Source organism: Haliotis rufescens, unplaced genomic scaffold (assembly GCF_023055435.1).
Source record: "Haliotis rufescens isolate VD_foot unplaced genomic scaffold, xgHalRufe1.0.p SCAF_114, whole genome shotgun sequence".
NCBI lineage: Eukaryota > Metazoa > Mollusca > Gastropoda > Lepetellida > Haliotidae > Haliotis > Haliotis rufescens.
In genome coordinates, this window is record NW_025963796.1 from 363,922 (window position 1) to 388,164 (window position 24,243).

The 24,243-nt window shown below is 42.5% G+C and overlaps 2 protein-coding genes across 3 annotated transcripts; both read right to left on the reverse strand.

The window, feature by feature from the left end:
• Positions 1-1,573: 1,573 nt before the first annotated feature.
• LOC125378160 lies at positions 1,574-4,747 on the reverse strand. Its single transcript, XM_048393101.1, has 2 exons — positions 2,820-4,747; positions 1,574-2,751 (listed from the first exon to the last, which is right to left on the reverse strand). The coding sequence occupies exon 1, from the start codon at positions 4,543-4,545 to the stop codon at positions 3,058-3,060; it is 1,488 nt and encodes a 495-aa protein (XP_048249058.1). The 5' UTR covers positions 4,546-4,747; the 3' UTR covers positions 1,574-2,751; positions 2,820-3,057.
• Positions 4,494-15,336, reverse strand: LOC124152723 (putative mediator of RNA polymerase II transcription subunit 26). Of its 2 annotated transcripts, none has more exons than XM_046525765.2 (4): positions 15,216-15,336; positions 12,223-12,305; positions 10,486-10,725; positions 4,494-8,266 (listed from the first exon to the last, which is right to left on the reverse strand). In XM_046525765.2, exons 2-4 carry the CDS (start codon positions 12,245-12,247, stop codon positions 7,563-7,565), a joined length of 969 nt encoding a protein of 322 aa, XP_046381721.2. In that variant the 5' UTR covers positions 12,248-12,305; positions 15,216-15,336; the 3' UTR covers positions 4,494-7,562. The 2 variants fall into 2 exon arrangements, with proteins under 2 accessions (XP_046381721.2, XP_046381720.2); XM_046525764.2 differs by having other exon boundaries at positions 12,223-12,308; positions 15,216-15,275.
• Between the last annotated feature and the right edge of the window lie 8,907 nt (positions 15,337-24,243).

Sequence of the window (24,243 nt, forward strand, 5' to 3'; positions counted from 1 at the left end):
TGGTTGACAGAATTCCTACTATTGGTGTATCGGTAAGGTGGTGGACAGAATGCCTACTACGGGTGTATCAGTAAGGTGGTGGACATAATGCCTACTACGGGGGTATCAGTAAGGTGGTGTACAGAATGCCCATTACGGGTGTATCGGTAAAGTGGTGGACAGAATGCCTACTACGGGTGTATCATTCAGGTTGTGGACAGAATGCCTACTACGGGTTTATCAGTAAGGCGGTGGAGAGAATGCCTACTACGGGTGTATCAGTAAGGTGGTGGACAGAATGCCTACTACGGGTGTATCAGTAAGGTGGTCGACAGAATGCCTACTATTGGTGTATATAATTAGGTGTCGAACATAATGCGTACAATGGGTGTATAAGTAAGGTGGTGGACAGAATACCTACTACAGGTGTATCAGTAAGGCGATGGACAGAATGCCTACTACGGGTGTATCAGTAAGGGGGTGGTCAGAATGCCTACTACGGGTGTATCTGTAAGGTGGTTGACAGAATGCGTACCATGGGTGAATCAGTGAGTTTGTGGACAGAATGCCTATTAAGGTGAAGATCGGGTTAGAATTGGTCTTCAGGAACCCATGCTTGTCCCCCGTAAAGATCGGGGCTAGAACTGGTCTTCAGGAACCCATGCTTGTCCCCCGTAAAGATCGGGGCTAGAACTGGTCTTCAGGAACCCATGCTTGTCCCCGTAAAGATCGGGGCTCGAACTGGTCTTCAGGAATCCATGCTTGTCCCCCGTAAAGATCGGGGCTCGAACTGGTCTTCAGGAACCCATGCTTGTCCCCGTAAAGATCGGGGCTCAAACTGGTCTTCAGGAACCCATGCTTGTCCCCCGTGAAGATAGGGGCTAGAACTGGTCTTCAGCAACCTGTGCTTGTGCCCCATGAAGATCGGGCCTAGAACTGGTCTTCAGCAACCTGTGCTTGTCCCCCATGAAGATCCACCTTCACACCAAATTCAATTATGAAAATCAAGAAGTATTACCACTCCCTTGTACAGAAGGACCAGTGTTTGTTTGTTGTTTGATGCATTATTCCATATATCCGGACAATCCAGTGGTTGATCTTATGAGCAAGGACCCACTCTATCGGATCGTGATCCATTTGGTAGTCTCCAATGACAAGCATATGGAGTGAGCGAGTTAATATTTAAGATCACATCAGCATAATTTCAGCCACACAGCCACAAACAATCATAGGTGACTTGGGATTTATTCTACTCCAGATTCACCATGAGTGTAGCTGTCCATACACACCAGCTGACATACTGAATAAAACAAATCGACCCGTGATGGTCCGGGTAAGAGTAGGTCTTCAGCAACCCATGCTTGCCCTAAAAGGCGACTAATGGGATCTTCTCATTGGTCCCAATAGCATGGATCAATACTCATGATGTCAATCATTGGATTGTCTGGTCCAGACTCGATTATTTACTGACTGCCGTCATACAGCTGGAATATTGCGGAGTGTGGCTTTAAACAACAAAGAAAGAAAGAATAAAACAATTCACCATGATTCATAAGAGATAACAATGTTTAAAAATGAAAACAAATTCAGTATGTACAGTTAAGTATTTATTCATCATTCTATGACATCTACATAAATTAGATGACAGTTGACATGTTAATATGAAAATGAAAATATTCAAACCTGTTACGATTAATGCATGGTGATGTTCAACACTATTTAACGGTTCATCTGAAAAAATACTTTTGAGAAATAATTGGTGTAACATTGCATAAAACAACATAAATCCAAAAAATAAATACTTTAATTCAATTTCATGTCATAGTGTACTCGAATGAAACTGCAACGTAAAAACTTTAATCAAAGTTGATGAGGATGAAACTGAAAATGTATGAATGAATATGATATGTGCATTCCACAATATGTACAATTCAATATATACCTAATCATTCACATACCTGTATAAAACTTTATGGAAACTGTTCATGGTGTCAATTTTTTGTTTTCCTATACGCAAATTGAAATAACTGAAAAATACTTATTTTAAAATTTATACCGTAATGACCACAAGGAAAACCACACTGAATTAATAACTCGTGTTTCATGCAATTCAAACTGGTTTAATTTTCATGAAGTTTGAACATATCAGTGATTGTGCTGCAGTATGTTGATCCAGAATATGCAATCCAAAATCAATGTTATTAAGTACATATTAACTTTTTTCCAATATAAAAAAGTATGTTCCCATACTTACAGCACAACACAGCAGGGAGTGTGTCAATGAGTTTGAAAATTTGTTACCATGTGGAGATATGAGCTACAGTCTGACTATGGTGACACTGTAGACTACCCCGCTACCCTTGATCCAATAAACAAGCACATAGATGAAAGGCATGAAGTATATGTTAACAACATCTAACAAACACACATCTCAAAGTCTAGCATATAATAAAAAATTCAAAAGAGAAACTATGTACACTTAGTGAAGATCCTACTGGATGTCATCACCAAGGAGCATACTGTACTGTACTGCCTGTCATGTTCGGGGTTTTATTTGTCAAGTGGATACTACCAATGACAGTGTCAAGTCCGGTATGTGAGAACAAGAATTGTTCTTATTGTTGTCTGGGGTGGGATTCCGAAGTTGCTCTGTGTTTCCAGGGCAAGAGTTGTGTCCCTTGACAGGTGCCTCGCCTTGATTAGCCTGTGGCTGTGTCATCCTTCTGTGGATTTGGGATGTCATGGCTTGATGCTTCAGCCATCTGTGTTCATCTTGGTAGGTGCTGGGTCTCCTCTCTCTGTTCACCTTGGTAGGTGCTGGGTCTCCTATCTCTGTTCACCTTGGTAGGTGCTGGGTCTTCTCTCTCTGTTCACCTTGGTAGGTGCTGGGTCTCCTCTCTCTGTTCACCTTGGTAGGTGCTGGGTCTTCTCTCTCTGTTCACCTTTGTAGCTGCTGGGCTTCCTGTTCGTGGTATGGTTGGATCATGTTGGTCTCAACTCTCTTCACTGTTGCAAGTTAGCAAGGACTGTTAAATCAACAGATAATTCATAATCAAGTTATCAACCTTTTTCAACCTTTCAAGGTCTTCTTTTCTTCATGACAGGCTCATCTATATTATCTGAAACCTTGCGCTTCAAGCATCGCTTTCCCATGTCTGGAAGATAGAGTCTGGTGTCTGGCAATTCCAAGTCCTCAATATCAATATCCTCAGTGTCTTCTTCCAAATCGATAAAGTCATTCACGAAAGCAGTAAGATCTTCATCTTCAGAATCACTGTCATCTTGTGTGCCAGACATTGGAGAGTGAATACCCGAGTCATCTGACACGTGACCATCCACATATTTTTCAGGTGATGGAACTGGGGAAGCTTCTGAAAAGTCACTGACGTAACATAGAGATGGTACGGAGCCAGGTTCTTCTAGTGGTTCAAATATTGGGTCTGAAGCCAAAAAGTCCACCTCATCTGATGCTACTAAAGTACTAGGATTCTGTTTATCAAGAATACTCTCTAAAATATCCGTTCCATCCACTTCATTTGTGTTAAATATGTCTTCGGGAAACTCATCTTCCATCTCATTATGCATTTCCTTCTCAGCAGGTTCTTCTTCCACCTCTGCACGGTCAACAACAAACTGTTCCTCCAGATTCACTTCCAGTTCTTGTAACCCTTTACGTATCATGGGCAGATTAGCTGGGTCTATTGTCCCGATCACCTCTTCACCTCGGTCCTCCATACCCTTCAGGACCTCCACAGCCATGACAGCAATCTTTCTCAGCTTCTCCTCCTGATCCAACTTCTTCGTATCAAACACCAGGTTTTCTTCTAAGATTCTCCGTGCCTCCATCACCTCTTCCTGGTAGATCTGAGGCACAACTCCGAGCTGAAGGCACTGTCCTGCTAAAATCTTCAGTGACTCCTTCAACTCTTCCATCTTCATCCGCGACCCCTGCTTGCTGTTGTTAGGGTCCTTCACCTTCAACTTCTCCCACTGCACCTGTCCTTTACAGTCGTTAAGCCACTTCTGGCAGCAGAGGTATATGTGTCTCAGCCAGTCGATGAGCTTAAATGTCTTCGACTTCTCCTCACATTCCTCTGCTTTGTATTCAGGGGACCTCCCCTTATCAGTCATGGTCCTTAGTTTCTGTACTCCATCCAAAATACAGTGACAATCTTGGCTCTCAATCTTTCTTGTCATTGTTGCCTTTTCACGATCTGACATTTCTAAAAATCTTTTGACAAAAACAGTAATGTCCATAGCCATCTTTCTCTTTTGTACATATTTTGAAATACTCCTAGTATCAAATTTCTCATCTTTTCCAATGTAAGCCATGAATTTTTTTACCTCTGGAATATATTCATAAGGAACCAGACTATTGTCAATGCAATGGCGAAGCATTTTGGGGAGATGCTTTTCAATATCCCCAACAGTGAGTTTTGACCCATTATTTGGGTCTTTGACTTCATTGAATGTGTGCCATGGTACTTTACCAGGGAGAGCTTTTTCCCACTTCGTCCCTTCAAGGTACAAATGGCGTAGCCAGTCCGTCTTTTTCAGACTGCTCATATTGGGATAATGGCAAGTACAGTATGCAGAAATGTATTATGAATGTATCCTCTGAAGGATATAGCGTTCAATGTCGTATTCCTTGACAGCTGCCGTCAGTGTAGCTTACTGATTTGCAAAACACGATAAATACTCTTGTATAGCTCAGCTTCAATAATGTCGCATGGGGAAATCGAATTCTCAATATCGTGCCGGTCTGTGACCTTACATTGCAGGAACAGAGTTGTTGGGATCCCTATTTCTACTTCTCCACTTATACCTAGTTGTCATACACTAGCAAACAAACCCACTTCCACGGAATAAATGTTACCAATATTGTAGCCAATATATTTAACCGCCGTCATATTGCGGCGCTAAACAACATACTCTCAAATTAAGTATCTTACATGTCCTCAAATCATACTAAACCTCTGATCAATTTTACTTATTCAAGACAATATTCAACTGACACCTGTACTTGTTTCCTTATAATTTTAAACTCAGTGACATACTCCCTCTCCTTGGACTCTACAATTTGAACTCAAATAACAAGGGGTATCCACCATCAAATGAACCTTTAAAGTGTCACTACCTGCCTGGCAATAGCATCTGGTCACATGACTCCCAACAATGCCTTTGGCACACTGACCCACAGACCAGACCAATGCCTTTGGGATCTGACCCAGAAACCAGACCAAAGCCCTGATCGAGCACCAGATTAAAACCTTTAGTGCCTTGACCGAGAGCTAGCCCAAAGCCTTTGGCACTCTGACCTAGGGCTAGACCAAAGCCATTGGCACCCTGACCCAGTGACCAGACCAAAGCCATTGGCACCCTGACCCATGGACCAGATCAAAGCCATTGGCACCCTGACCCATGGACCAGACCAACGCCATTGGCACCCTGACCCAGTGACCAGACCAAAGCCATTGGCACCCTGACCCATGGACCAGACCAAAGCCATTGGCACCCTGACCCATGGACCAGACCAAAGCCATTGGCACCCTGACCCAGTGACCAGACCAAAGCCATTGGCACCCTGACCCAGTGACCAGACCAAAGCCATTGGCACCCTGACCCATGGGCCAGATCAAAGCCATTGGCACCCTGACCCAGTGACCAGACCAAAGCCATTGGCACCCTGACCCATGGGCCAGATCAAAGCCATTGGCACCCAGATACAGGGCTACACCAAAGCCTTTGCACCCTAATCCAGGGATAGACCAAAGTCTTTGGCACCCTGACAACAAAAGGGAGAAATGGCCCAGCCAAAGCCTTTTGTACACACACCAGGTGTCAGCTGAAGGCAGGGGGAACAGAAAGAGTTCATCCCTTCAGGCAGGCACTACACAGTCAGGACAGGTGATATTCTTGCACTGGACTTCACACAGATAAACCACCACTGTAACCCTTGAGCTGTATGATAGTGGATACCCCTTGTTGAAATATCCAAACTCTGAAAACACCACCATCCAAATGACAATCCTAATAACCTGTCTGGTCATTTAAGTGAATCAAAACTGTAAAATTTCTGTTTCTGATCATTACCGGATGCTACATGTGACACACATGTCAACATACACAAAGGTATTTAAGAAGCGAGATAATTTCTCACTCTTGAAAATTGGTCATCTAGCCCGAATAAATTACTCTTGTACTGGCTAAAAAGGGCTCAACACTGGTCAACTGACCACAACAGCAGCCATGATGGAAGTAGTTGGTGACAGAGCTGATCCGCTGCCCAGATAAATAACTTAAAGATGTTAGAAATAGGGATCCCACGGTCTCTGCTCATCCTCTATAAACTGTTCAGATGTAATCCTGAACGAAGTCAATTTTAAGCAATGTTTCAAGCTTCTTTGAGACACAGGTATTTTTGTGTCTAGTGCGAGCTCTCATCAGAGGAAGCACAGAAGGAGCAATGAATACTTATTACCGACAACAAATGTTTCAGTCTTAACTTTAAGATAATAAATTTCACTACATTTCACAAACTTGCTACATGTGTGTAAAATTCATTATTTAAACTAAAGAGGCTCCCTTTTTCAAATACAAGACCAGCACGATTACAGTTCCCCTACGAACATTTGAGAAGCTGAGCTGTATGACCTGTTTGACACATGACAAATTAGACACAATTTATGGATAACAACTTCTAACGCTATTCCACATATTAAAGAAGTTGTTACCCATGAATTGTGTCTACTTTGTAATCTGAGATAAATGTACCAAAAATATTTGTTTCACTCCTATTATATATAATGTTGAAAAAGTATCAACATATCTCAACATAATATTTTTCAACTATCAGTTAAAACATTGTTGGCTATTATTCCATAAAGAAGAGTATTCGTAAGATGATGGCAGCTGTCAAGGAATATCATATATGTACATATCAAATATATTTACATGAGAAAATAGAATACAATATCAACAGTTTGAACGCTATTCCTTTGTAATCAATGTCCGACGAAAGTTGGTGACAATGAAAGCTATAGAATGGAGGGATAGGATCAGTCAAGGACTGATATTTTCTCGTTTGTCAATGAAATGTAACGAACACTGATTACAGAGAGGTCTTGAAACAATGATGACAGTTTTAACAATGCTGCAAAATATGGGATCGATGGAAGGCTTACAAATATTTGAAAATATTTCCAATGATTTTATATGTCAATTAAACACAGACCAATGCTCTTAAATATTTAGGGATACAAAATCAATAGATCTTACATCACATCAAGTATTTCAAAACATTTTTGTTGTGTATTGTTGCCCTATAAAATCAAGAAAAACATATTCATGTACAGAATTGTGAAATTTGTTAATTTTCAATAAAGGAGATAACCACAAATCAATTTTCTCAAAATGAACTTGTGTTCTTACTTTGGTCAAAATGCTTTCAAATAAAACTGAAAGGGATATTTCATGGATAACTTACAAATGAAACAACAAATTTACATTTGAGGTTACTGATAATAGGGCAAGGTAAAACTGTCAACAATATTTCATAAATGTTGTTTTGGTGGTTGAGACACTTAGCACAGTGCCGCAGCCCGAAGGCCACCTGCACATGTGTCAAGGAGTCGGTGCTTACAAGCAGTTGTGGCACTCTCTGTTGCTGCTGCTTGAAGCTGTGTTATGATGCCGGATAGTAGCTGTGCTGTTCTGGCCTGGATGCCTTGTGTCTTCAGGATGTCCACACTCTGGCCCCAAGGAACCGCACTGACAGGTATCTTGGTATCATAGCAGGTGCTTCTTTGAGGTCGGGCTCTCTGTAGATGTTGTCTTTGTCGTTGTGGTTGACGTTGTTCTGTTCGTTGAGCTTCGTCTCGTGACTCAGTCTCTATGGACTTAGTTTGTAGTATCTGTATGGTCCTCTGATTAGATTGTTGGCCTGGGGACAGCATCTTCTGAATCAGGACAGACGTCAGCGCAATCAGGATCACAGAAACACTTGCAAGCTTTAATTGAGTCAAATAGTTGAGTTGATCTGGTTGAAGAGCTTCATTCTTCTGCTGGATCAACTTCACTTGTTCTGCAGCTGCAATTTCATTCGCAAGACGTTGGAATATGAATTGATCTGCTTGAAGAGCTTCATTCTTCTGCTGGATCAACTTCACTTGTTCTGTCGATTCTTTGTGTGTGTGAAGAAGTTGGAACCTAAGAGGATCGTGTTGAAGACCTTCATACTTCTTCCAGATGAACTTCACACGTATGTCAAACATGGCTTGACTGTCGTCTGTAAAAATAAAGATACATTTTAGCTACTGCAGTGGAATGTCACTTAAGTCATCATGTTATATGTTCCTTTACGTTTACTGACCAGTAGGCACAGCTAGCCACGGTCTCGGAGTTGCATCCCTTGTGGATGCCAGAAACCTATAATTGAGGGTTCAAATCCCGGTTTGCCCCGATTATGTTTCTGGGTTTATAAGCACCATACCCGTGGTATATATCACAACTGTCTGCAGTGCCTATTTGGGTTTATATCACAGTCTATAATGTCTTGATGAGACAGACAACAGTCTACAATGTCTAGACGGTAAATATGTCAACAGTCTACAATGTCTAGACGGTAAATATGTCAACAGTCTACAATGTCTAGACGGTAAATATGTCAACAGACTACAATGTCTAGACAGTAAATATGTCAACAGTCTACAATGTCTAGACGATAAATATGTCAACAGTCTACAATGTCTAGACAGTAAATATGTCAACAGTCTACAATGTCTGGACGGTAAATATGTCAACAGTCTACAATGTCTGGACAGTAAATATGTCAACAGTCTACAATGTCTAGACAGTAAATATGTCAACAGACTACAATGTCTGGACGGAAAATATGTCAACAGTCTACAATGTCTAGACAGTAAATATGTCAACAGTCTACAATGTCTAGACAGTAAATATGTCAACAGTCTACAATGTCTAGACAGTAAATATGTCAACAGTCTACAATGTCTGGACGGTAAATATGTCAACAGTCTACAATGTCTGGACGGTAAATATGTCAACAGTCTACAATGTCTAGACAGTAAATATGTCAACAGTCTACAATGTCTAGACAGTAAATATGTCAACAGTCTACAATGTCACGGGGCTCGAGTTAAGGAACTTGATTTCACTTGCACCAGGTGGATGTTGACATGAAAACCATGTTAAACCAACCCAGACCAGGTTGCACCCTGGGCCCCGTTCCTCAAAGCAATCTTAGCGCTACGATGATCGTAAAGCTATGTTAGAGTATGGGACTTACGATCACCTTAGTGCTAAGATTGCTTTGTGGAACGGGGCCCAGGTCTCATAAATCAGCATCTGTTTGAGATACAACATGTACATTGACGAGGAACGATCTGTATGGTTGTTGCACAAGCTTTTCCAAATGTAACTGTTGGCAAGTGAATTTGGCGATCAGCTGATACACAATCATTTTATCGAACAGTTGTATACGTAATTGTTTTATCAAAAAGTTGTAATATATGCATTAATTTTATCATTAGCGTATTTTTAGTTCTTTTAAGGATTTTATTTGTCTGAGTAGTTTATTTAATGCATATATTACACAAATATGCAGCTTATCTCGAGCTCTGTAGTTGGGTAAATATACTTTAGAGGTATTGAGGGTGACCAAATATAGATTGGACAAGTAAGCGTTGAATTCTTTGAACATGGCTGTGGTGCATGCAGACATAAATATTAGGTTGCTTTTTTCGATAATAGGTTGCACTTGTGCATGTTTTATATATATAAGTCGAGCCCTGAGAAGCATATTCAGAATTATTAAAAAGTGTGGCCTCATGTGATAATGATATCGGTGTACTATATGTACAGAAGATTTACAGAAGATGAGATTTAAGTTCTAGTGATGGGCAATGACCACTGCATAAGCTCACACCGACAATATCAAGGTGAGCTAACAAAAATAAAATACTCCATAATAAGCATAGGGAATCACATCACACATACTTTGTATTTCGTTTTCTGTTGGTAGGGCACCCTGGGACCCCCATCGTAAACCCTTGTGATACCATAATTTCTCACCAAGACCCCTCAGTTGTCTAACCGCCTCAGTGGTCTAGTTGTAGAGCGTCCGCCCAGAGAGCGGAAGGTCCGGGGTTCGATCCCCGGCCACGTCATACATAAAGACGTTAAAACATGTTACTTGTTGTTACCCTGTCTGGCGCTCGGCATTAAGGGGCTAAAACAAGGACTGGTCGGCTCGGAGTTAGTATACTGTGTCTGAGTGGGGTATTCATGTTAAACTGTGGCATGGTATCTCAGTGGGCTAGCACTATAAATCGGCATCAGTCCGGACTAGTACAAGCAGCCACACAAACACACGTCGCTATGTAAGTGCAATAATCTTGGACGCAACGTTAAACCCCATTTTACCTCACCTCACCTTAGTTGTCCAAGACGGTTTCATCAACAAGATACGAAGCAACAAACACTCACCCATAGTTTTCACCCGCCGCAACCCATGTTGTTGATGGTTTCTTTGTTGCTGCTGATGCTGTTTGAAGAGCGACAGTCGCTTAGGTTGCAGTTGTTGTGTTTGGGTTCCAACATCTTGCTCAGAGCTCTGACTTTCTTGAGGTGGTATTTGAAGTATACCTTGTCCATCTGGAGGTGGGTCTGGTGGGGGTCCTCCGTTCCCTTCCTTGGCCTGAACGGCCCCCATTACTGCTAAGCAGCCTGAAATACACACAATAACATCAAAGTCAAACAATGCTGGTCAAACGCTGCTTCCACATTTCAGCTTAATATTTTAGAATATAGACATAAAAGAATACTGGAAAAGATTTGGAAAGTACTATCCAATGACATGGTGATTCAGTTTCTGTGGGACTACCAGTGCATACCGAACATTCTTATTGAAAAACCTTTGGCACACACACAATTAATTGGAACAAAATAATTGTGTTTGCCAGAGTTTTTGTGTATTCTATTCTGGAAATTTCATTTGGAACAATCATGTTTCTTGACATTGTGAATTAATACAAAAGTACTCAGTCAGTCTCCCTAGTACACTCTCTTCGCGAACTCTCACAGTTGTGAGACAGGATACTGGAATATGCGGGCTCGATTTAGAGCTATAAAACATGCACCAGTGCAACCTGTTATTGAAAATTCAAACTAATATTTATGTCTACTTGCGCCGAGTGCATGTCCAAATAATCAAAATTTGTGTCGACTAACCCTTACATGTCCACAATATTTCAGATATAGGACGGCGGCCTGTAAATGTTTGATCTAGACCAGACAATCCAGTGATTGACATCATAAGCATCGATCCACAATGACATGCCTCAACCAAGTCAGCGAGCCTGACCACCCGACCCCGTTGGTCGCCTATTACGACAAGCAAAGTCGCCTTTTACGACAAGCATGGAATGCTGAAGACCTATTTTAACCTGGATCTTCATGGGTCCAAGTTCCATAAATTGTGCTCTGTCTCTGGAGAACAGCATATGCGGCAAACCTATGATTGTTGGTTCCAATCCCACAATCGTCCTAAATTGGTTTCTAGGTTTGTCATACAATTCACCATGGTAAACTTTGTGCTTCCCTCTCACATCAAGGTGACAGAATGTGACAAAACTGCAATACTGTCCTAAGCAGCATGACATAAACCTACTCATAGGTCTTCAGCAACCCATGCTTGTCGTAAAAGGCGACTATGCTTGTCATAAGAGGCGACTAACGGGATCGGGTGGTCAGACTCGCTGACTTGGTTTGATGCATGTCATCGTATCCCAGTTCCGTGGATAGATGCTCATGATATCAATCACTGGATTGTCTGGTCCAGACTCGATTATTAACAGACCGCCATCAAATAGCTGGAATATTGCTGAGTGCGGCGTTAAACAAGAAACCAACCAACCAAATGTATCAGTTCTCCTGTACACAGCGCTGACCATTACATCCGGGGAACGCAAGCCACAAACGCGCGTGAGTCAACTGTCCAACACACCCAGAAGCACTAAGGCTGCACCAAAGGTGCGCCCTGTTACACACACTGGTGCACTGGCTGATATCAGTCTCACAATGTTACAATGGCTCGATTATTTACAGACCGCAATCAAATAGCTGGAATAGTGCTGAGTGCGGCGTTAAAAAACAAACAAACAAACAACATAAACCTACTCATTCCCTCACAACAACATAAAGGGAGGTAATTCTGGCTCTTACCAATGAGTGTTTTTACAGGTGACATTTTTACTGGCCTGTCTTTTGCATTTGGTTAGTGTACAGTTGTTTTTTGTTATCTGAAACTGCTGAAACAGAAAAAAAAAATATTTGATCATATTTGAAGCATAATATGAAAACAGAGATTACAAACTGTGTGTTTCAGTATCATAAATATCATACTTTGGGAACGAAAATTGTATTATGCAAGAATCTGGCATAAACAAGAGGGTAATGCTCTGTTAACCATATGATGGCATTTTAAAAATAATCACAGATTTAGATTAGGATGTATTATTACTCAATGAAGTATCTTTATAAACTACATATGAATATGATTGAGTGAACCGTCCAGTGATTGAAATTAAAAAAAGTTGCCAGGCTGTCATTTAGACCCACCGATTTCAGAAACTGAAGCACCCGAGTAAACTCCTCAAGCCCTCATTAAAAAAAGAAATAATTTTTTAATTTGAAGTTTAGACGATATACAGCTTTTCCATTGGATGAGAGGTCGGTCACATGACCCGGAAATTGACGTTCATAAGTGTATGAACGACACAATTTGACGTTCATACGTTTTTCACGAGACCGTGTTCTTGAAATGACGTAAACACTGCAAACTACTTCCACATTCCTGGGGAAACCCCTGGGAATTCCCTCGCACGAAAACATACATAAGCGTTCTTTCTGATCATTTAGAACCTTTATTCTTGGTCTCAGCGTTTCAGTATACATTGAGAAATGTCAGAGAGCGTGACTGCATGATTGTCCACGAATATCCTTGCTGCGGCCTATCCTAATGAACAAACGAAGAAATGCACATCTAAACTATCGTATCGACTCGATCCGTGTCTAGGCTGACATTGACCGTCTCCAGCAAGCTCTGACGTTCATACAGTTTGGCCCTCACTCTATGAAGGTTCATCCTCTAATGAACTCACACAAAGTGAAGGTCAATTCTTAAATGCAGCATATCGTGACAAATAACTTGACTTGTAAATTTACTGCAAGGGCGTTAAGGACTGGGATTTTGTATTGAGACCAGTGATGTTGTATTGAGACCAGTGATGTTGTATTGAGACCAGTGATGTTGTATTGAGACCAGTGATGTTGTATTGAGACCAGTGATGTTGTATTGAGACCAGTGATTTTTTCAGCTACAACTACAAAACCAGATTTTTTGTAATTAAAACTAGGAAGCAAAATTATTATTTTTTAAAAGCACAATAACTTTTGTGCCAGACTAATTTAACATTTTCTAACAATATGCAGCATTACTACTTTTTCAAGAATTTTCAGGGACAATACATTTTTCTCTCAATCCCCTCCCCTCCATAAGACCCAACAGACTGTTTTATACTATTTCAAATCAACTGATTACCTGACATGTCACTGTTTTGTTTGTTTTATTTGTTTGTTTGTGGTTTAACGCCGCACTCAGCAATATTCCAGCTATATGACAGCGGTCTGTAAAAAATCGAGTCTGGACCAGCCAATCCAGTGATTGACATCACGAGCATCGATCCACGCAATGACATGCATCAACCAAGTCGGCGAGCCTGACCACCCGGTCCCGTTAGTCGTCTCTTATGACAAGCATAGTCGCCTTTTAAGGCAAGCATGGGTTGCTGAAGGCCTATTCTACCCTGGGTCTGCATGGGTCGACATGTCACTGGGAACGAGAGTATCTACATTGTGGAGTAAATCGATTATTGTATTATTGTCACGCTCGTGAATAACAAATTCACTTCTCAAAATATTAAATAGCTGGCTTATGTTTACACATACGTAACTTTTGATGAAAATATGTTTTATTAGATCTAGAAAATAGTTTTGGAAGAGGTTTATTTTGCCATTTAAACAATTTAGATGTTCTGCACTCAAAGGCACAATAACAAGCCATGAAACCAGGGATTGCATACACAATCTAATGTAAATTCAGTGAGGGATGAACATCATTATTTATTTCTATGCCTAGGATAGCTGCAATTTCACAGCTAGAATGCACTGGCAGTGTTAGGAATTAGCTCTGTTTTGACACAACTGCAATAATTATCATATCTGTCACTGAGCTGCCATTTCCATAATGGTAAACGTGGTCCAGAAAGAAATGTCACTGGCCCTCTTTGAATTTCACAAGTCCGAGATAAGCAGCTTCCTTTTATATTTTAAGCCCTGACACTGAGCAAATCTGTAGACCTAGATACTGCATGATAGCTAACAGATGCCATTGTGAAATTTCAAAACATGTGAAAGGTTCCTGAATTCAAAGAAATTATCATTTAATCTACATTTTTGTTTCCACACTTATCAACACACCATTCAAAGCGACTGACTGGTTACCAAATATGTATTCATTGCTCTTGTTGTCAACATCAAAGAGTATATATAAAATAACTGCTGACACTGTGTTTTTGTCTGTAAAGAAAACTGACTTATTTAACCATCAAGGTGTCAGATACTAGGCCTATACAGTAACCATGCATGCAATTTGTTTATATATATAATATCAGTATAATGTATTCTTTCAAACTGTTTGACATTCATAAGAAATTAAAAATCTTGTCATAATGTGGCATTCATCTTGACTGTTCTACTCATTGATCCCACGATACTCGACATGTGACGTCACTCGGGTGGGCCGCTAACGATTGTTTACGTCCCGATCTATTTTTTATTTTTTCTACACATCGAGCCATCGTTACAAACTATTTATGTTCAAGATGACAACCACAATGCTGTTTTGTAGGTGAGGTATAGAAGCTGTGACCATTTAAATCCGAATGGCGTTTCCAGAACAATCTTTGAAAACTGATCGAACGTCCCAGCAATGGCCTGAATGGGTTCTGACATGACAGCGAAAATATTAGAGTCCCAGCCAATATTCTACCTCGCAAAACAGACCCTGAGACGCTGACATCAACCCAACATCACATTTAGTGTAATGTCAACACAAAAACAGCAATTTTCACAATATATTCATACAAAATACTCACTGATTGGCAAGAGCTATGCGGGCGTAAGTCCTTCCCTGCTACTGAGAAAACAAAAGTGCGAGAATTGTAGGGTTGTTGTGCAATATCCTCGGCTTGAGGTTAACCTCGCCAATCAAATCACAGATAACATAGCCCGCATTGGGGAATCTAAGCTGGTTCCCGGCTCCCTATGCGCGTCGCCAACTTGCGCCAATATTGTGATATTAGAGACGGGGCCAAGCTTATGGGGAATCCCCATCGGTTAACCGCTAGGGAAAAACTAGTACACCGTCTACAAATATAGTCACGAGAGCTGGTTGCGTAGCGCATTAGATAGGTGATTATAGTTTATGGACTGTTGCATGTCCATTGGTCCGTCGTTATTTTATTGATACAACCATACACTAACAATAATGTGAATCACTCGCGTTGGTTTGATGTTGAGAGCAGAACAGAGTAGATACACATAAAATATCCAGTCTTGTTTGTCTGTGAGGAAGTTAAATGCAAAGTAAGTCACTAGAAAGGAGCTTAGGCCAATACGGCATATATATATTAACCACAGCCAAGCACCGTGAAATGTTTAGTTGTTAAATGGTTTGTTGTTTAACGCCGCACTCAGCGATATACCAGTTATATGACGACTGTGCGTAAATAATCGAGTATGGGCCAGGCAATATACGTAATTGGCATCATGAGTATCGATCTCAGTAAATTTGGGTGTAGTGTAAAGTATGGAATGGAGTTTGGATTGAAATACTGGAATGGAATTTGAAATGAGACAAATAAAACATACGCTATTTAGAAACAAGTCTCCGATCTAATATGCTAAGATAGTTTATAAACAGCTGTCACCCATATATGGCAGAAAAGCGGTCAGATATGGCAGTCAGCTTCTCTCAGCCATTTCCCATGTCCTTGATGAGAGAGACAAACTTAGATGAGGAAACAGTTTATTCAACACTGTGATCTAATCATCAACTATGATTTGTTTGTTTGTTGTTTAACGCCGCACCCAGCAATATTCCAGCTATATGACGGCGGTCTTTAAATAATCGAGTCTGGACCTGACAATCTAGTGATTGACATTATGAGCATCGACCCCCGCAATTGGGATACAATGACATGCTTCAACCAAGTCATCGAGCCTGACCACCCGATCCCGTTAGTCGCCTCTTACGACAAGCATAGTCGCTTTTTACGGCAAGCATGGGTTGCCGAAGGCCTTTCTACCCCGGATCTTCAACTGTGATAATCTTATTTAATTAGGCACAGTAGAACACCATATGTGAAGAACAAAATATAAATTCTTGTTAATTTTGATATTTATCATGTTTATTATCAAAAATATATCTGTCAATAAGATCTGTCTATTATCAGAAATGTTAAAGACAGTGTAGATTTGCATAATTCATATTATTCAATCAAAAGGCGTTATCAATAACTGAATTGTCTGGTCTAAACTCGACTTTTACAGCGGTAATAATATAAAATGTCCCCAGGGTGCATTGGGGACGGAGGAGGGGTGTTGGAAGTATTTACAGACCGCCGTCTTATAGCTGGTATATTGCTGAGTGCAGCGTTAAACAACAAACACATTATTCATTAGGGGATTACCACCCCCTCCCACCCGCAACTATGAAATGTCTTCCAACCCGCCTGTGATATACGCGCACAAGTAAAGACCGGCCATAATGGTATACGGTATAGGCGGCACCTATGGGTGAATGGAAGCGACACTGCAGGGGAGGATCGATCGCGACCAGGGGTGGAGAAATATGGGAGGGAAGATTGTGTGTGTGTGTGTGTGTGTGTGTGTGTGTGTGTGTGTGTGTGTGTGTGAGTGAGAGAGAGGGGTGTATCGATCAAGGCCTGTTGGTGAGGGGTATATCGATCAAGGTGTGTTGGTGAGGGGTGGATCGATCAAAGGGTGGAGGAGAGGGGTGTATCGATCACGGTGTGATAGAGGGGTGGATCGATCAAGGTGTGAGAGAGGGGTGGATCGATCAAGGTGTGAGAGAGGGGTGTATCGATCAAGGTGTGTTGGTGAGGGGTGGATCGACCAAGGTGTGTTGGTGAGGGGTGGATTGATCAAGGTGTGAGAGGGGGGTGGATCGATCAAGGTGTGAGAGAGGGGTGTATCGATCAAGGTGTGTTGGTGAGGGGTGGATCGACCAAGGTGTGTTGGTGAGGGGTGGATTGATCAAAGGGTGGAGAAGAGGGGTGGATCGACCAAGGTGTGAGAGAGGGATGTATCGACCAAGGTGTGTTGACGAGGGGTGTTTCGATCAAGGTGTGTTGGTGAGGGGTGGATCGATCAAAGGGTGGAGGAGAGGGGTGGATTGATCAAGGTGTGAGAGAGGGGTGTATCGATCAAGGTGTGTTGGTGAGGGGTGGATCGATCAAAGGGTGGAGGAGAGGGGTGGATCGATCAAAGGGTGGAGGAGAGGGGTGGATCGACCAAGGTGTGAGAGAGGGATGTATCGACCAAGGTGTGTTGGTGAGGGGTGTTTCGATCAAGGTGTGTTGGTAAGGGGTGGATCGATCAAAGGGTGGAGGAGAGGGTTGGATCGATCAAGGAGTGGGAGAGGGATGTATCAATCAAGGTGTGTTGGTGAGGGGTGTATCGGTCAAGGTGTGTTGGTGAGGGGTGGATCGATCAAAGGATGGAGGAGAGGGGTGGATCGATCAAGGTGTGAGAGAGGGGTGTATCGATCAAGGTGTGTTGGTGAGGGGTAGATCGATCAAAGGGTGGAGGAGAGGGGTGGATCGATCAAGGTGTGAGAGAGGGTTGTATCAATCAAGGTGTGTTGGTGAGGGGTGTATCGATCAAGGTGTGTTGGTGAGGGGTGGATCGATCAAAGGATGGAGGAGAGGGGTGGATCGATCAAGGTGTGAGAGAGGGGTGTATCGATCAAGGTGTGTTGGTGAGGGGTAGATCGATCAAAGGGTGGAGGAGAGGGGTGGATCGATCAAGGTGTGAGAGAGGGATGTATCGATCAAGGTGTGTTGGTGAGGGTGGATCGATCAAGGTGTGAGAGAGGGGTGTATCGATCAAGGTGTGAGAGAGGGGTGTATCGATCAAGGTGTGTTGGTGAGGGGTGGATCGATCAAAGGGTGGAGGAGAGGGGTGGATCGATCAAGGTGTGTGAGAGGGATGTATCGATCGATGTGTGAGAGAGGGGTGGATCGATCAAGGTGTGTTGGTGAGGGGTGGATCGATCAAAGGTTGGAGGAGAGGGGTGGATCGATCAAGGTGTGTGAGAGGGATGTATCAATCAATGTGTGAGAGAGGGATGTATCGATCAAGGTGTGTTGCTGATGGGGTGGATCGATCAAAGGGTGGAGGAGAGGGGTGTATCGATCGATGTGTGAGAGAGGGGTGTATCGATCAAGGTGTGTTAGTGAGGGGTGGATCGATCAAGGTGTGAGAGAGGGATGTATCAATCAAGGTGTGTTGTGCGGGGTGTATCGATCAAAGGATGGAGGAGAGGGGTGGATCGATCAAGGTGTGAGAGAGGGATGTATCGATCAAGGTGTGTTGGTGAGGGTGTATCGATCAAGGTGTGAGAGAGGGTTGTATCGGAAATCTTTCTGAATTCTCGCCGCCAAATTACCTCATCCCAGAGAAGGAAAAGAAGGGACAAAGTGGAACTTATCCGAAATACACACTGTGGGGCGTGGGCTTAATGCAAACAGAAGTAAACGGGGGGCCTAATGAAACTCTACCTACCAGTTGATCCTAACATATGTTTAATTTTCAGTTGAAAAGTCTTCGTTAGCAATATTATATCCCAAACATGAACTCTGCTGGTGCTTAGTCAGCACTTTATACTTCTTCGTGCTTTTAAAAAAAATTGGTTTAAAACTTTAAAAAATAAAACAATGACACAATACTGCTGATATACTCAATACATTTGCTTTTTCAAGGTGTGTTGGTGAGGGGTGGATCGATCAAAGGATGGAGGAGAGGGGTGGATCGATCAAGGTGTGAGAGAGGGGTGTATCGATCAAGGTGTGTTGGTGAGGGGTAGATCGATCAAAGGGTGGAGGAGAGGGGTGTATCGATCAAGGTGTGAGAGAGGGGTGTATCGATCAAGGTGTGAGAGAGGGGTGTATCGATCAAGGTGTGTTGGTGAGGGGTGGATCGATCAAAGGGTGGAGGAGAGGGGTGGATCGATCAAGGTGTGTTGCTGATGGGGTGGATCGATCAAAGGGTGGAGGAGAGGGGTGTATCGATCAAGGTGTGTGAGAGGGATGTATCGATCGATGTGTGAGAGAGGGGTGTATCGATCAAGGTGTGTTGGTGAGGGGTGGATCGATCAAAGGTTGGAGGAGAGGGGTGGATCGATCAAGGTGTGAGAGAGGGATGTATCGATCAAGGTGTGTTGGTGAGGGTGTATCGATCAAGGTGTGAGAGAGGGTTGTATCGGAAATCTTTCTGAATTCTCGCCGCCAAATTACCTCATCCCACAGAAGGAAAAGAAGGGACAAAGTGGAACTTATCCGAAATACACACTGTGGGGCGTGGGCTTAATGCAAACAGAAGTAAACGGGGGGCCTAATGAAACTTTACCTCCCAGTTGATCCTAACATATGTTAATTTTCAGGTAAAAAGTCTTCGTTAGCAATATTATATCCCAAACATGAACTCTGCTGGTGCTTAGTCAGCACTTTATACTTCTTCGTGCTTTTATAAAAAAAATTGGTTTAAAACTTTAAAAAATAAAACAATGACACAATACTGCTGATATACTCAATAATTTGCTTTTTAGACCCAAATATCAACATTTGTCACGTTGCTAATTCATTTCTTGTCCCAGTCTTCATTGAACCGATGTATTTTTACATGAAATTACAGATGACTTTTTACAAACAGGAATGAGTTGTGGCTAAATAAACATAATTAAATTTAAAACCAGTCAACTATCTATTTCCACATTTGTTTTATTGAGAACAATATGTCATTCAAACACTAGAAATTACATAATGGACATCCGGTAGTATTACCATTGCTGTGGTGAGGACTTCCACTTTGATGTCATCTACTCCGTAGACTAAACATTGATATAACCTAAGTGTTGATTTTAGGAAAACACTATTGTTTTGTTTAGGAAGTACTCTACTTCGGTGCTAATATGCGGTGTTGTTTTCTGTTTGTTTTGATAACTAGGCCTTTGGGTGGGGGATCCAATAAAACTTCTAAATAGGGCCATCAATCAAATACTCTTTTACGCAGAAATCCGTGGATTGTTATACAAACACCTGTTGAATTATGTGTCAGTAGATAGTGAGAAAATTTCAACATTCCATCCATATGTATAATTTGAAATTTGCCCGGAAAAATGTCAGCTCTCTTTTATGATTAAAACCCACCTCAGCCTCCGCCCACTGAGGTCAGGTTTCAGAATTCATTAATGTTGTTTTACGTATATAACACAGAAGGGGTTCCATCATAGAATCATATTTTTATAATCTTATACATAAGTTTATTTCTGGGACTGTATGTAAGTCTAGGGCAGGCTAATCCGACTTCAGCACAGGTGTGTAAGATGTATTTGGCGTCTTGTCAGAGGTGAGAATGAGAACTATGTTCACTGTTTTGGTAAGGAGTCTGCTCATCTGACGACTGAAATTGTAAGATGAAACTTCAAATCTGCACGGGATACGTTAAGCTACATTTTCGAGGATCGAATATTCTGATTTATGTTTATTTCTATTCACAATCAAGCCATGATCTTTGGACCTGCAGTGTATGGTTTCTCGCTCTATCGCTTTCTCACGGTGTAGCAATATTCCCTCTTGGCCACTATAGGGGTCGCATGTGTATCTGTTACAGAGGGGTGGATCAATCAAGGGGTGGGGGCAGAGGGAGGATCGAGCAAGGGGTGGGGACAGAGGGGTGGATGAATCAAGGGGTGGGGAGAGAGGGGTGGATCGATCAAGGGGTGGGGAGAGAGGGGTGGATCGATCAAGGGATGGGGAGAGAGGGGTGGATCGATCAAGGGGTGGGGAGAGAGGGGTGGATCAGTCAAGGGGTGGGGAGAGAGGGGTGGATCAGTCAAGGGGTGGGGAGAGAGGGGTGGATCAATCAAGGGGTGGGGAGAGAGGGGTGGATCGATCAAGGGGTGTTGGTGAGGGGTGGATCGATCAAGGGGTGTTGGTGAGGGGTGGATCGAGCAAGGGGTGTTGGTGAGGGGTGGATCGATCAAGGGGTGGGAGAGAGAAGGATGGGAATCAGAGTCATAGTGTTCAAAGCTAAGTAATAGTGCATGTACAACAATATACAATGAGACTCAATAGACATTTATTCTCACTCAGCACAATAAGCTTATGTCCACAGACTAATATTCACGCCTTTCCTCCACGAGAGAATGTCGCGGCGTATGTCCTGAAGGACATGTGAAGCAATGGACCTATATAACTGTAACAACCCCAGCCAATGGGAAATAACAATAGGCAACCTGGTCTGGACTGGTTCGACCAATAGAAATAGGCCAAGTTTAAGTTGGATTTCCCCAACTAAAAATAAACATGACGTGTTGGTATTTCTATCGCGCTTTGTCAGTCGTTTCGAAAGGATCCTTGTTGTTAAAATGAAAGCTAGTCAGAACTGGTTACAAGACAAGTTCTACTTACAACATTCGTATAATTTCAGGTCCTTAACTTAGCTGTAGTATCTGTGGTTGTAGTTCGCCCGGTGTATATATATATATATATATATATATATATATATATATATATAACCCAAGTTGCCTACGTGCATAGCTGTTGTTCATAGCATTAATTTAAAGTTAGTGAGTGAGTATGGTTTTACGCCGCTTTTAGCAATATTCCAGCAATATCACGGCGGGGGACACCAGAAATGGGCTTCACACATTGTACCCATGTCGGGAATCGAACCCGGGTCTTCGGCGTGACGAGCGAACGCTTTAACCACTAGGCTACCCGACCGCCCCTAATTTAAGGCAAAACGGAATAGATGTATAAACCTTTTAATGTCAAATATATTTTGGGGTAAGAGTGTCCAAATATGGACAGAACAAGCCAGGAACCACTATCGGTGGGTTCGAAAACCAGAGTCCCACCCCATGTTGAGCCAGCTTACATGTCATTCTGCATGTTAACTAACATGATTGTGTTGATGCAGCTGTATATGCTCCCCCCCCGGGGCACCCGCCCCGCTATCCCCAATGTCCCCACCCAACACTTTGAAAATCCCGGGTCCGCCTCTGTACTCCCTCAAATCCAACTCATTTTACTCCCTGCTATAAATACAGTATACTAGTATATAAACTTAGTATATTAGTATCACTCAGTCTCGTTAATCCGACATTCGGCCTTATCCGACACTAATGATGGGAACCGATTAAATCAGTGCTATTTAGACCCGTTAATCCGAGTCTCGCACTCCGACTTGACACACCTAATTTGCGACGAATTATTGAAAACACTCATTAATCAGTCTCGTTAATCCGAACAGTGATCAGCCCTTGTTATGAAGCAAGACGAGTCGGCTGCATATTACAACGGCTGCCGAGAAAAACATGCTTCACAATAAACAATTAAAGTTTAAATAAAGAAAACAGGATTAATCACATGCTTGGATTACCTCAATCTCATTAAAATCAGATACAAGTTCTCGCTATCGCCGAGGACATCCCATTACAGGTACCCTGTATAAATACCAGCAAAGACATCCACACAGACACGGCTCAGACACACAGATACACAGACACACACATATACACAAACATCCCCCACACGCAGACACCCACACCCACATATACACCCTCACACACACACATACACACACACACACAGATAGACACACACATAGACACCCTCACAGATACACACAGACACCCTCACACACACAGACACACATAAACACCCACATAGACACCCTCACAGACACACATAGACACCCTCACATACACATACACACATAAACACCCACATAGACACCCTCACAGACACACACACATACACACAGACACATACACATACACACAGACACACAGACAGACACCCACACAGACACCCACACAGACACACACACGTACAGACACACATAGCCACCCACATAGACACCCTCACAGCCACACATAGACACACATAGACACTCACATAGACACACACATAGACACCCACATAGACACCCTCACAGGCACCCCCCCCCCCCCCCCCCCCCCCCCCCCCACACACACACACAAACACAGACACATGTAGACACCCTCACAGACACACACACAGACACACACACAGACACCCTCACAGACACCCTCACAGACACACACACACAGACACCCGTGCTGACATCGGGTAGAATAGATTCCCAACAGCCTATGCCGGTCGTTCGGCGGGAGGTCAGGCTCACAGACACACACACACAGACACCCGTGCTGACATCGGGTAGAAGAGATTCCCAACAGCCTATGCCGGTCGTTCGGCGGGAGGTCAGGCTCTGTGCCTTGGCTGATTGCGTGGCGGCGAGGGTCGTTGCTCATAATATTGATAATACAGGCTCGATTATTTACATGCCACCGTCATAAATCTGGATTGCTAAGTGCAGCGGTAGATACACTTGCTCGTGTGTTTTTGTACTTTATTGATATTTTGTATTAATATATCAAAATATGATAATTCGGTTTTATAAGGTTGATCTATTTCAAAACATACATCATAATATTTACATTCTGTCGGCACATACCTACAACGTTAACAATAAACAACAACACCGCACTCAGCAATATTCCAGCTATATGACGGCGGTCTGTAAATAATCGAGTCTTGACCTCACAATCCAGTGATTGACATCATGAGCATCGATCTACGCAATTGAGATACGATGACATGCATCAACCAAGTCTGCGAGCCTGACAACCGATCCCGTTAGTCGCATCTTACGACAAGCATGGATCTAACCCGGATCTTATGAGCGGCTCAAAGGTTGAATGTAAATTATGTTTGACCCGACAGAGTGGGGTAATAGATGTTTAAGGTATAATGGCGTCATATTGTTTCTGTGTTTTTTTAAATATAAAAT